The sequence below is a fragment of the Schistocerca americana genome, chromosome X (assembly GCF_021461395.2).
Source record: "Schistocerca americana isolate TAMUIC-IGC-003095 chromosome X, iqSchAmer2.1, whole genome shotgun sequence".
Lineage (NCBI taxonomy): Eukaryota > Metazoa > Arthropoda > Insecta > Orthoptera > Acrididae > Schistocerca > Schistocerca americana.
The window spans coordinates 486,375,234-486,388,756 of NC_060130.1; the positions used below are offsets into that span (position 1 = coordinate 486,375,234).

Consider the following 13,523-nt stretch of genomic DNA (forward strand, 5'->3'; position numbering starts at 1 on the left):
AACAGCATAGTGAACGCATTATTGTGGCCAAGATAGACACGAAGCCCACGCCTACTACAGTAGTACAAGTTTATATGCCAACTAGCTCTGCAGATGACGAAGAAATTGAAGAAAAATATGACGAAATAAAAGAAATTATTCAGATAGTGAAGGGAGACGAAAATTTAATAGTCATGGGTGACTGGAATTCGTCAGTAGGAAAAGGGAGAATATGGATTGGGGGGAAGAAATGAGAGAGGAAGCCGCCTTGTAGAATTTTGCACAGAGCATAACTTAATCATAACTAACACTTGGTTCAAGAATCATAAAAAAAGGTTATATACTTGGAAGAATCCTGGAGATACTAAAAGGTATCAGATAGATTATATAATGGTAAGACAGAGATTTAGGAACCAGGTTTTAAATTGTAAGACATTTCCAGGGGCAGATGCGGATTCTGACCACAATCTATTGGTTATGAACTGCAGATTGAAACTGAAGAAACTGCAAAAAGGTGGGAATTTAAGGAGATGGGACCTGGATAAACTGAAAGAACCAGAGGTTGTAGAGAGTTTCAGGGAGAGCATAAGGGAACAATTGACAGGAATGGGGGAAAGAAATACAGTAGAAGAAGAATGGGTAGCTCTGAGGGATGAAGTAGTGAAGGCAGCAGACGATCAAGTAGGTAAAAAGACGAGGACTAATAGAAATCCTTGGGTAACAGAAGAAATATTGAATTTAATTGATGAAAGGAGAAAATATAAAAATGCAGTAAATGAAGCAGGCAAAAAGGAATACAAACGTCTCAAAAATGAGATCGACAGGAAGTGCAAAATGGCTAAGCAGGGATGGCTAGAGGACAAATGTAAGGATGTAGAGGCTTGTCTCACTAGGGGTAAGATACATACCGCGTACAGGAAAATTAAAGAGACCTTTGGAGATACGAGAACCACTTGTATGAATATCAAGAGCTCAGATGGCAACCCCGTTCTAAGCAAAGAAGGGAAGGGAGAAAGGTGGAAGGAGTATATAGAGGGTTTATACAAGGGCAATGCACTTGAGGACAATATTATGGAAATGGAAGAGGATGTAGATGAAGACGAAATGGGAGATAAGATACTGCGTGAAGAGTTTGACAGAGCACTGAAAGACCTGAGTCGAAATAAGGCCCCGGGAGTAGACAACATTCCATTAGAACTACTGATGGCCTTGGGAGAGCCAGTCATGACAAAACTCTACAATCTGGTGAGCAAGATGTATGAGACAGGCGAAATACCCTCAGGCTTCAAGAAGAATATAATAATTCCAATCCCAAAGAAAGCAGGTGTTGACAGATGTGAAAATTACCGAACTATCAGTTTAATAAGTCACAGCTGCAAAATACTAATGCGAATTCTTTACAGACGAATGGAAAAACTGGTAGAAGCGGACCTCGGGGAAGATCAGTTTGGATTCCGTAGAAATGTTGGAACACATGAGGCAATACTAACCTTACGACTTATCTTAGAAGAAAGATTAAGAAAAGGCAAACCTACATTTCTAGCATTTGTAGACTTAGAGAAACTTTTGACAATGTAAACCGGAATACTCTCTTTCAAATTCTGAAGGTGGCAGGGGTAAAATACAGGGAGCGAAAGGCTATTTACAATTTGTACAGAAACCAGATGGCAGTTATAAGAGTCGAGGGGCATGAAAGGGAAGCAGTGGTTGGGAAAGGAGTGAGACAGGGTTGTAGCCTCTCCCCGATGTTATTCAATCTGTATATTGAGCAAGCAGTAAAGAAAAAAAGTAAAATTCGGAGTAGGTATTAAAATTCATGGAGAAGAAGTAAAAACTTTGAGGTTCACCGATGAGATTGTAATTCTGTCAGAGACAGCAAAGGACTTGGAAGAGCAGTTGAACGGAATGGATAGTGTCTTGAAAGGAGGATATAAGATGAACATCAACAAAAGCAAAACGAGGATAATGGAATGTAGTCAAATTAAATCGGGTGATGCTGAGGGAATTAGATTAGGAAATGAGACACTTAAAGTAGTAAAGGAGTTTTGCTATTTAGGGAGTAAAATAACTGATGATGGTCGAAGTAGAGAGGATATATAATGTAGACTGGCAATGGCAAGGAAATCGTTTCTGAAGAAGAGAAATTTGTTAACATCGAGTATAGATTTAAGTGCCACGAAGTCGTTTCTGAAAGTATTTGTATGGAGTGTAGCCATGTATGGAAGTGAAACATGGACGATAACTAGTTTGGACAAGAAGAGAATAGAAGCTTTCGAAATGTGGTGCTACAGAAGAATGCTGAAGATAAGGTGGGTAGATCGCGTAACTAATGAGGAGGTATTGAATAGGATTGGTGAGAAGAGAAGTTTGTGGCACAACTTGACTAGAAGAAGGGATCGGTTGGTAGGACATGTTTTGAGGCATCAAGGAATCACAAATTTAGCATTGGAGGGCAGCGTGGAGGGTAAAAATCGTAGAGGGAGGCCAAGAGATGAATACACTAAGCAGATTCAGAAGGATGTAGGTTGCAGTAAGTACTGGGAGATGAAGAAGCTTGCACAGGATAGAGTAGCATGGAGAGCTGCATCAAACCAGTCTCAGGACTGAAGACCACAACAACAACAATACGAAAAAACAAGGAAAAGTCTTGGAAGCACTCTAATAAAAATATAGATATGATTATAATTTCTATGACTTTTTTGTTGCCCCACATTCCTATACTGAAAAGAGAAGGAGTTGTGTGTAAATTTCTGTGTAAAGTTAATGTTCACAGATGAACTACTTGCTGTATGTGCACGCCATCCAAATGTAAAAGACAAAAGAGTAATGAGAATAATCAATGAGACTTGACGAATAAGAGAGATGACAGGGAGTGGAAGAAGGGAAGAATACACAAGGAAGTAAAGGGAGATGACAGTGAATGGGTGACGGTTTCATGTTCATCTTCACTTTGTTAATAGCATTAGGATGTGTTGAAAATAACAGATGCGGTATTATTACTTTAAAACGTGTACATAAACTAAGAGTTGCATGGATGAAAGGAGGAGAGATACACGTGTTCAGTAATGATCAATGAATCTAACAAACTCCTCTGTATATGAGGGTCAATTTATGATGTGAATATAGTGCTACTTTAAACTTATAGAGCATGATGAGTTAAAATGAAGGGGTAAGAGATAATTAATTTATTAATAAGAGGACTATTGTAAAATAGATCGATCAGGATACTTTTGCAATTTTTTGATTAAATTGTATATTGCAAGCAAATGTAATTAGAGAACAAATCATTCAAAGGGCAGCTAATTTTGAAAGTATTAATAACTAAATTAAGATACCATTGTAATTCCTGGACTTTGAGTTCTGTGCAGGAGGCCAATGGCAAATGCAAGCGAAAGGTATGGACATTGGTCGGCAGCTGTAGGTGAACGGAGAGTTCTATGTGATGACGTGGCCCTCCCTGGAAACCCAGCTGGCAGCGGTGTGCAGACACACCAAAGGGAAGGAGACAGAAGAGAAAGAGTTAGCAGTATACTGGGTGTACAATAACGAGTTCCGCTCACGCTTCTGGTGGAGTGAGTGAGCCGCCTCAGCGCTGGGCGGTCTGGTGAGACAACCTTGAAGGAAGGTAGTTGGGGCACCAACCAACTGATGGCGAGCCGTTGCACGAGGGGCCGTCATGGAAATCAGCAGGCGTCTGACGCCTATAATGCTAACTTTATCAACACATGCAACTGCAACACGTAATTTTGTTCACATTATCACACCGCAGCAGCAGAGAAGAGACATTCAACTGCAGCTCTGCACATATTGATGTATGAAGGCAATGCAGAATCAAACGCCACACATGTTCCATTTTCTGACAACGAGACTGGCCAGTCCGTCATGCGGGGCAGTACTGTGCCGTAAACCTTTCCACAAGTTTTTCTCTTTGAGAGAATTCTCATGTGCTCAGAGCCATTTGAGCCAGAATTCTCATGTGCTATCACACTGCTCAAGCAGTATGAAAAGCACTCCTGAATCAAGCAGTTGGATAGCAATATAACGTACTGTAGCAGTACTCTATAGACAACTCTTTCCTTTGCTCTGGTGAGCGACTCGTTTTGCATCTCGCTTTTATCAGTGCAATGGAGAATCACAACCTAAGACGTAAATTCTTGTATGTGGTCCTCTGCACCATGCAGAGCCGGTAAAAAATAAAGCTTTGCTCTCTTCCTGAACAATGAAGAAACCCAGCTGAAACCCAGAGATGTTCAGAAGAGGAAGTCTGTATCTTGTTCCCACCTTGATGGATTCCCACCTTGATGGAAGCCACCATACTTCGCCGTGGACCTTGCCTGGACCTCTCCTCCCCAGAGAGAGGGAGGTCTAATCAATGACAGGACATTCTGATCAGATTACCTACCACTATGCATGCTACCGCCATGCACCTGTATCATAGTGAATGCACCTTCAACTGAACATCTTTTTGTGTTGTGTTTTTTCTGATACTGATGTGGCAATGTCCACATACACATACCTTGTGTGGCGAACGCAAATGTATTACATTTCTCAGAGCAAGTTGGGTTCTTTTGTATAACGCTTTTCAGTGGATCTGTCCATGATAGACAAAACATACACCACAGACACCATAATCTTTAGTGTAACACCAAATGCACAACTTTTTTAAGACGGTCTGGATGCGATGAAAAGTGTCAAGTCATTTCCAGGCTGAAACTTTCCATTTTAGTAATACGCAAATCACATCTGACACCGATTAAAGTCATGTGTAGCATGCCCTGTTCATTATGTTTTGTGTAAATAATGAGGATTATGACAGTGATAGTACAGGTCAAGCCATCTTTATCAATTTCTTTTCTGTCTGGTAATTTGGAATCGGTGCATGAATGTAGTATTTTTGCTTAAAAGCCGAGGCCTTGAACAGCCAGCGTTAACAGAAAGCCAGGACAGTGACCGGCACACCCTACCGTGCTGCTCCCATGGGACCCTTTGGGCATCTTAAAAGCCGGACGCCGACTGAGGGCAGAGATGCTCCAGGTCGCCCAAGGCAGGTTCTCTGGGACCTTGAGCAGAGGTCAGCACGTGAACCCAGTGTATATGCTAAAAAGATACCCTATGGCGACTAACCTCCTACAATAATGGACGGTTCACGACGTGTGCCTCTTGGCAATTATCTGTCTTCAGAGGGCATTGTGCAATGGTCAGCAAATTAGCGGAAGGCAGACGGGACAAGGGAAAATTTTCTATCCTATGGTTATAAAAGCTACGACTTGAGTAGAACCAACTGGTGCGGATCAACTTAGGGTTACACTGGCATTTCGCAGAAAAAAATAAAGTTATGTAATTCATTTTTTCTTTGAGGGTAGGTACGTGTTTACAGTCCCAGGACACACTTAAATCCCACACCACAGTACGGTACAGTAGCACGGCGCAAGAGGGGACCAAAACAAGTAACAGACCACTGATAAAGTGGAGTACCTAGCAGTAATTCATTTGCATTTGAAGTGGAACAACGCTGCAACAATACTTTCTTAGCTGGTGAAAGTGCTCAGCACTAACGGCGCGTCGTATGACACAGTGTGGTCAGACAAGTCTGATTAATGAAAAGGGAAGTGGCAGACCATCTCTCTGTCAAGAATTGGGAATCGCAAGAGAAGATGAGACCGTGGTGCTCGAAGACCAGTGTATCGAAATCAAGGCGATACTGTCAAATCTTTTTACATTTCTGGATCAAAAATGATAGTCATTCACTTATGTTTCTTTTCTGCTGAAGGCTAATCTCAAGGGAAGGAAGTGAGGGAATAAAATATGTAAGCTACAGGTGTTTCATGCTATGTGGACTCTGCCCCTGATGTTGGATTCTCTGTTATAAAACTCATTAATTACCTTCGGATATAGATGCATCTGGAGCTGCAGGTATTTCTAAAATAAATATGACGCATTCCTGTTACCCAAAACATTCCTTGCTCTTCTCGTCTTTTGCACTCAGTATTTCACAGTTAGAGGGTCTGTTCACAAAACACAAAAATTCTATAAAACGCGAGAGGTGGTCCAACTTCCTGTTTTCGTCTGTTGTGGACCTCCTAAAGCTGTTTAGTGGGCACTCAACACACGGACGCTATGTCACTCTGTAATTTACATCATTTGAGTTTTCTCTCTTAATAACTGGTATAAGGTGTTCATCAGATATATTTTATGATTATGGAAATGAAACGGACGGCACAAAAATCTTTGAAGATTCCGCAAGTAGTTCAAAATGGTTCAGATGGCTCTAAGCACTATGGGACATATCATCTGAGGTCACCAGTCCCCTAGACGTAGAACTACTTAAACCTATCTAACCAAAGGACATCACTCACATCCATGCCCGAGGCAGGATCCGAACCTGCGACCGTAGCAGCGGCGCGGTTCCAGACTGAAGCGCCTAGAACCGCTCGGCCACAGCGGCCGGCCCACAAGTAGTACTGACGAAAGTATACCAGTAAACCGTAAGGGAATGCTCCTGATTTGACTTTAAGAAGGGAGACGTATATAATTCAGTAGAACTCATTTTAAAACTATAAAACATTGACAGAGTTAGAAATCAGGAAGAACGCTGTGCGACGATGACCAAAAATTTATCGTTTGTTCCTAATGGACTGCAACGACAAATATTGCATGATGAATAAGCTGAACTATAATACATTAGGGACTTACACCTGATTACAAGATGCATGGTGTCTGTTCTTTCGGACATGTCCGATAAACATTATATAACTAGAGGTGGAGGAGTAAGGAAAGAAAAGAGAAGGAACCAACGATATCAACTGTTTCACGACTTCGTGCGGAGTCAACAGCGACGAGTGAAATTGTGTGCTGGACCGGGACTCGAACTTGTGATTTCCTGCTTACTTGGAAATTTAGTGTCATTCGGACACAGTATTTATCGCAAAATGGAGGACATGGATGGGAACTGCAGATAGGTGGTGTTCGGCGGGAATGTGGGTCGGCCGTGGATCATGCCGAGATAGTCCGCGCATTTGACCTAAGCACTCTCTCCGGATGGCGCTGTGGTTAATGCAGCTGCCTAGTAAGCAGGAAATCCCATGTTCGAGTCCTGGTCCGGCACACATTTTCGCTCGTCGCCACTGACTCCACACGAAGCCCCGATACAACTGTTGTCATTAGTTCCTTTCCTTTCTTCCCACTCCACATTCAGGTGTTTAATACTTACATCTAATGTAAACGCATAGTTGTTGTATATGAACACACAGTGACCTGGGTCTTACTTCTCTGAAAATAAATTCAAAATATTTCAGGAAACCTATGATTCACTAGAAATAATGTATGTCTTCCATTAATGGGTTTCTAAAAACGTTTCTTAAAATCCACTTCAGTCGTCACTATTTGGAACAATTACTTAGTAGCCGGCCGCTGTGGACGAGCAGTTCTAGGCGCTTCAGTCCGGAACCGCGCGACTGCTACGGTCGCAGGTTATAATCCTGCCTCGGGCATGGATGTGTGTGATGTCCTTAGGTTAGTTAGGTTTAAGTAGTTCTGAGTCTAGGGGACTAATGACGTCAGATGTTAAGTCCCATTGCGCTTAGAGCCATTTGAACCAGTTACTTAGTATTTTTCTTTTACCTGGGAGAAAGCTCTTCATTAACTGACTAGTTCTGTTATGTGATTACTATATCTAGCTATGGATCACATTAACTGGCTTACAAAAATAATACGTTTTCTCAGTGAAAATATATACACTTAATAAATCTGTGATTCCAGTGATCTGCAGATTTTAATTTCTTCTTTAAGCAATTGGGGAGCTGATAAACTACATTATTCTCCATAACCGATTAATCACATATCAGTATCCTCACAGAATTAAGATTTTCATAGATGGGCAAAGAGGAGTCGAAGTTGCATCCATTTTCTGATTGTGGGAGTTATTTTTTGTTTTTGGAAATTTGTGGTAAGCTTCTATGGGACCAAACTGCTGCGGTCCCTGAACTTACAAACCACTTAATCTAAATTGAACTAACTTACGCTAAGGACAACATACACACACGCATGCCCGAGGGAGGACTCGAACCTCCGACTGGGGGAGCCGCGCGAACCGTGACAAGACGCCTCACATCGCGCGGCTACTTCACGCGGCGGAGTTATTTCGTATTAGAAAGTACGTACTAGTTAATTCAGTCTATATATTTTATAATTTGCGTTACGTTGACTGAAATACCGTTTCTAGTGAGAAGAAATCAAACTGGAGCCATGAGGCAGTTTAGAATTTTGCAGTATGAATCACTAAGCATCGCAACTTTCTTCTCTAGTAGCTGTTATTGAAATGTCACTATTTATGGTAGATAACTAGAGGAATATATTGGTAGTACATGCTTGTTTTGAAATTTGACTGTCCGTCTTTCTATTTCTGAACTCAAACAAATCTTTATACATTACAGATGAAGTCTGTGTTATCGTCAACTAATCTACTTTGCCTCCATTAGTTTTTCAGTGTGACACATATCTGGGCCAGATATAAGTCTCTTGTCCTCTGATATGCTCAGATTTCTTTCCTACATCATGAGGACATGCCCACAGAAGGATATGTGGGATCAATATTGTTTAGTTGAGTAAATATTTGGAAATGTTTCGTTAGCAGTTATAGAGGAATGAAATGTGCTGCTATCGATTAATCACATTTACCTCTCTTTTATTCACTGTAACTAAGAAACAGTACGGTTTCTATTTCGTGTACGGAAGTTGTGTTAGCTAGCCTCTCGCGGGTTAAAGAAAACGTATCGAGCGATTACTGAAATCACAATGAATCCACAAGAATGGGCATTCCAAGTACACAGTTCTAAGTCTATCTTACTACAGCTAGAGATTCCATGATGAGCTAAGCATTTCCTCTATCACCAAGGCCTCCACAAGAATTATGTTGGATAATATTTTTAGTACCATGAAGAGGCATTCAGCAATGGGTTATTTTCGCTGTCTAGCTATTCTGTCATAATTATCATTATCATCATCTACATCTTCATCTGCAATTACATAATTTTACTCCGCATTTCCCAGTTAAGTGTTTGGCAACATTTCATATAACCAGTTTAAGACTATTTCTCTACCATCTTACTCTTGAATATCGCGTGGGAAGAATGAACACCCAAATCTTTCCGGGCGAGCTTTGAGTTCTCTTATTTTACTGCAATGATCATTTCTCCCTTTGTAGGTAGAAATCAACAAAATATTTTACCATTATTAGGAGAAAGTTGGTAATTCTAATTTCGTGAAAAGATCTCGCTGCGACGAAAAACGCCCTTGTTTTATTGAGAGTCACCTCAACTCGCTTATGCAAAACGAACTGCTCTTTGAACATTTTGAATGTTCTTTGTCAATTATAAATGGTAAGGAATCCATACCGCCCAGCAGGACTGAAAAGGAGGGCGGACAATCGTAGCGCAGACAGTCTCTTAAGTAGGTGTGGTGCGCCTTTTAAGCATTCTGGCAATAAAAAACAGTCTATAATTCTCCTTTTATTTGATGGCTCCGATTTATTGTTGGTTGGGGGGTTGGGTTGTTCGGAGAAGGAGACCAGACAGCTAGGTCATCGGTCTCATCGGATTAGGGAAGGACGGGGAAGGAAGTCGGCCGTGCCCTTTGAAAGGAACCATCCCGGCATTTGCCTGGAGCGATTTAGGGAAATCACGGAAAACCTAAATCAGGATGGCCGGACGCGGGATTGAACCGTCGTCATCCCGAATGCGCGTCCAGTGTCTAACCACTATTGTTGGTAGTTGTAATCCATAGGTATTTAGTCGACTAGATAACGCTTAAATTTGAGTGATTTCTCGTGCAGCCGAGGATTACCAATATACTTTTAGTGCACACGTAGAAGAACTCACGTTTTTATTATTCAGGAGAAATTGCCACTTTTGGCACCCCGCAAACATCTTGTCAAAATCATTTTGTGACTGATTTTATTTTTATGTTCTGATGGCTTTATAGACGGTAAAACACAGTATCTTTTGCAAACACTCTAAAAAGAGCAGTTCACATTGTCTACTAAATCTTTAAATAGAGGGCCTATAATGCTTCTTTGGGGAACCCGAGATATAACTTAGGTTTCAGTAGATGACTTCCCCTCAGTTACTACCAGCTGTAATCTATCTGATTGGAAATCGCGAATCCAGTCGCACAGCTAACACGATACTCGATAGGCAAGCAATTGTGATGAACAGTGTCAAAAGCCTTCTGGAAATCTAGAAATATCTGTGGATGTCACTCATTACTTTCAATAAAGTGCCAATTGTGTTTGACAAGAATATTTTCTGAATCTATGTTGGTTATGTTTCAATAGATCATCGTCATCATCAACAACAACAACCAATATTAGACACCCACTGCTGGATAAACGGCTCTCTACTTATTATTGGTTCTTGAATTGCGAGATATTGTGGATCTGTCTTCAGGTGCCTGCCAGTTCAGATTTTTCAGTATTTCCATGACACTCTCCCGAAGGTCAAACAAAAGTTCCATCATTCGCACTGTCTTTCCCTGCATACGTTCTCGTTTCGCAGTTAGATCTATTTGATGTGGGACCCAAACACTTGAGCAATGTTCTAGGATGAACTGCACAAGAGTTGAAGTTTCTCAGTACCCTAACATGAAGCGAAATTTACCACCTAATTTACCTACGATCGTTTCACAGCACATCGCTACAAATTGTTACGCCCAGGTATTTGTATGTGTTTACTGATCCCAGCTGAAACGCACTGATACTACAGTCAGAAGAGACATGATTTTACGTTTAGTGAAATGCAAAATTTTACGTTTCTGAACATTGAATGCAAGTTGACAACCTTTGGACTACTTTGAAAACTTATCGAGATCTGCCTGAATATTTGATCAGCTATTTTCAGGTGGCACTTCATTACAGATAAGTGCATCATTTGTATAAAGTCTGAGATTACTATTAATGTCTGCTAAGTCATATGTCCATATAGGATGTCCCTCCTAAGAGTCCTGCTTTGAAACTAATTCGTTTGTAGTGGGAAACGAACCGATGCTTTCTGTCTATACCGATAGTCGCATGAAAGACGTGATCAGCAGTATCTGTTCGGGCTGACTCCAGCAACACATCCAAATAACGTAATTGTACATATCCGCAAAACACCAAAGAAAATGAGCTGGACGACCTATCCCAGTTTTTCACAGGTAACGCTATCTACGGCCGGAGGACTTTTCTGGTGTAACGGTAATAAATTATGTGCACAAACTAACCTCGTAAATCAGTCTCTCTGTGAGAGAAAAACGTATCAAAATCCCTACAGAAGTTCCTAAGATTAGCCTTCACAAAAGACAGAAAAACGCGGCAGTAGAACTAATATATATATTATATACGGTGAATATTAGTAAAACCGACAAACTACAGGGAAGGATTCCTGACTGTAAGTGGAGGAAACAGGATCCTATGAACATATGTCCGGAAATGCATCGCCGCCACGGTAGATGGCGCTGACGAATGGATGTTCCTCTCCCCATGTGTTCCTTGTGTGCTACGGGCTGTGTGATTGACGCATAGTACTGTAAACAGCAGAATGGTCTGGCGTTCATGTCGGGAACAAGCGAAGAGGGTGTTTATGTACAGCTAAGCAGATGGAAATGGTCGAGAGAGAGAACCAGATCCTCCAAATCTGGTGTAGGCACAGTCCGCCACCTCCCTGTATGTCTGTTTGTCTGAAATGACCCATGATCACACGAACCCCCCAAAAAGGGCTTGAAGTGTTGTGTGCTGTGGTTGGTGTCTGTGACGCTATTTGTTTTGGTATAGCCGTGCTGCCTCTTGACCGTTTCCATCTGCTTGGCCGTATACACACATGAACAGCAAGGGTCCCAACATATGTTCCTAGGGCAGGCGTAAAGTTACTTCTAGTACATCTGTCCATGACTCAACATCGAAGACAACAAGCTACTTTGTCCCAGTCAAGCAATGCCTCAGTCCAGTCAAAAATTTTGTTTGATATCCCATATGAACTTATTCTCGTTACCAAACATTGGTGTCATACTGAGTCAGATGATTTTGGGAATTCAAGTAATATGCCCCTGCCTGATGGTCTTCATCCAGGACTTTCAGAATGTCACGCGAGAAAAGCACGAATTGGGTTTCACGTCAGCGATGTTTTCAGTTTCAAAGCACATTGACAGTTCTTCTTTAACGAGTTTGTTATCAATGGGCACATCAATTCTGATCATTTTTCCTGTACAGAGCGAAAGAAGGGCAGGCTCGATGATCATACCTTCGTTTGACTTGTGGAAGAGTCTCACATAAATGAGGCAGACACTCGGTGAACGATCCTTATTTTTTCTCGATATCTATGTACAGACTTCGAAAACAAAATTTCAGAATGCAGTTTGAGGAAATTAGTTTTACTTCTTACGTACCAGTCCCATCAGGAACTGTGCATTACAAAAAAAGACTAATAATCATTTGCTCAGAGACATACTGGGTGAATGAGAACAGTCTACTGAACAACATTATGTCAGTATTTACTTCGTTTACAGACTAATAATTGTAGACTGGTCATTGTAGGTTGGTCATGACCTCCACATACATGTGGCAAAAGCCAGCCATTAATGCTTATTTTCCCCTGGGCAGCAGGTCAAGTGTTGAAGCGTGGGCATGTGGACGACAAACGGTTAGTCTTGGTGGTGCATTTACGACTGTGCAGAAAACATCAGGTAGTAAATTATGTAACACCCTTGTGGAAAGACTGTTAGTTGGTTCAAATGGTTCAAATGGCTCTGAGCACTATGGGACTTAACATCTATGGTCATCAGTCCCCTAGAACTTAGAACTTCTTAAACCTAACTAACCTAAGAATATCACACAACACCCAGTCATCACGAGGCAGAGAAAATCCCTGACCCGACAGTTAGTTGCAGAGATAAAACAACTAATATACTGAAGTGAATACATATTAAGGCACCAGTGATCACAATATCTGCACTTATACTACTAACACCTTTTATAGCACTGGCTTACTATTCATGAATGCGATGGGCAGAAGCCTTACTTAAGACACAATAGAAAGAATGCTTGTCACGCTGTTCGCAGTGATAGGCAGTAAATGGCTCCAGATTTTCTGCAGATCAAAACAGCTAACCAAAGTGAATAAATGTCTCCAACTCACCGGATTTCAGGCAGTCTTTAACATTCTGGATATTTCCCCGTACCACGCTGAGATGTAGATTTTCGATGGCTTCGGACGTAATTTTTTTTCGTAACGCTGCTACATCTTCAGACTGAAACAGAACAAGTACAACATAACGGAAACGTCATCCATGAATATTTGATGAATTGCAGGACAGCATTTGATCTCTCTCTCTCTCTCTCTCTCTCTCTCTCTCTCTCTCTCTCTCTCCTACACACGCACACACACACACACTCCAAAAGAATACACGGATCTGTATAGCATATTGACTGTAATAATTTCAATGTGGTCTATCAAGGAAATTCGGTAGTGATTCCCTCGAGACAGTGAGCATATAACCACACCAGACAAAAAATGAGT

At 41.3% G+C, this 13,523-nt stretch overlaps 1 protein-coding gene across 1 annotated transcript in view; it reads right to left on the reverse strand.

Annotated features, from left to right (window-relative positions):
* The window catches only part of LOC124556088 (inversin-like), a 135,682-nt gene that overhangs the window by 97,574 nt on the left and 24,585 nt on the right, over window positions 1–13,523 (reverse strand). Inside the window, exon 3 of the mRNA XM_047130114.1 lies at window positions 13,143–13,254. Coding sequence (XP_046986070.1) covers window positions 13,143–13,254 — 112 coding nt within the window. The remainder of the gene's footprint in view (window positions 1–13,142; window positions 13,255–13,523) is intronic.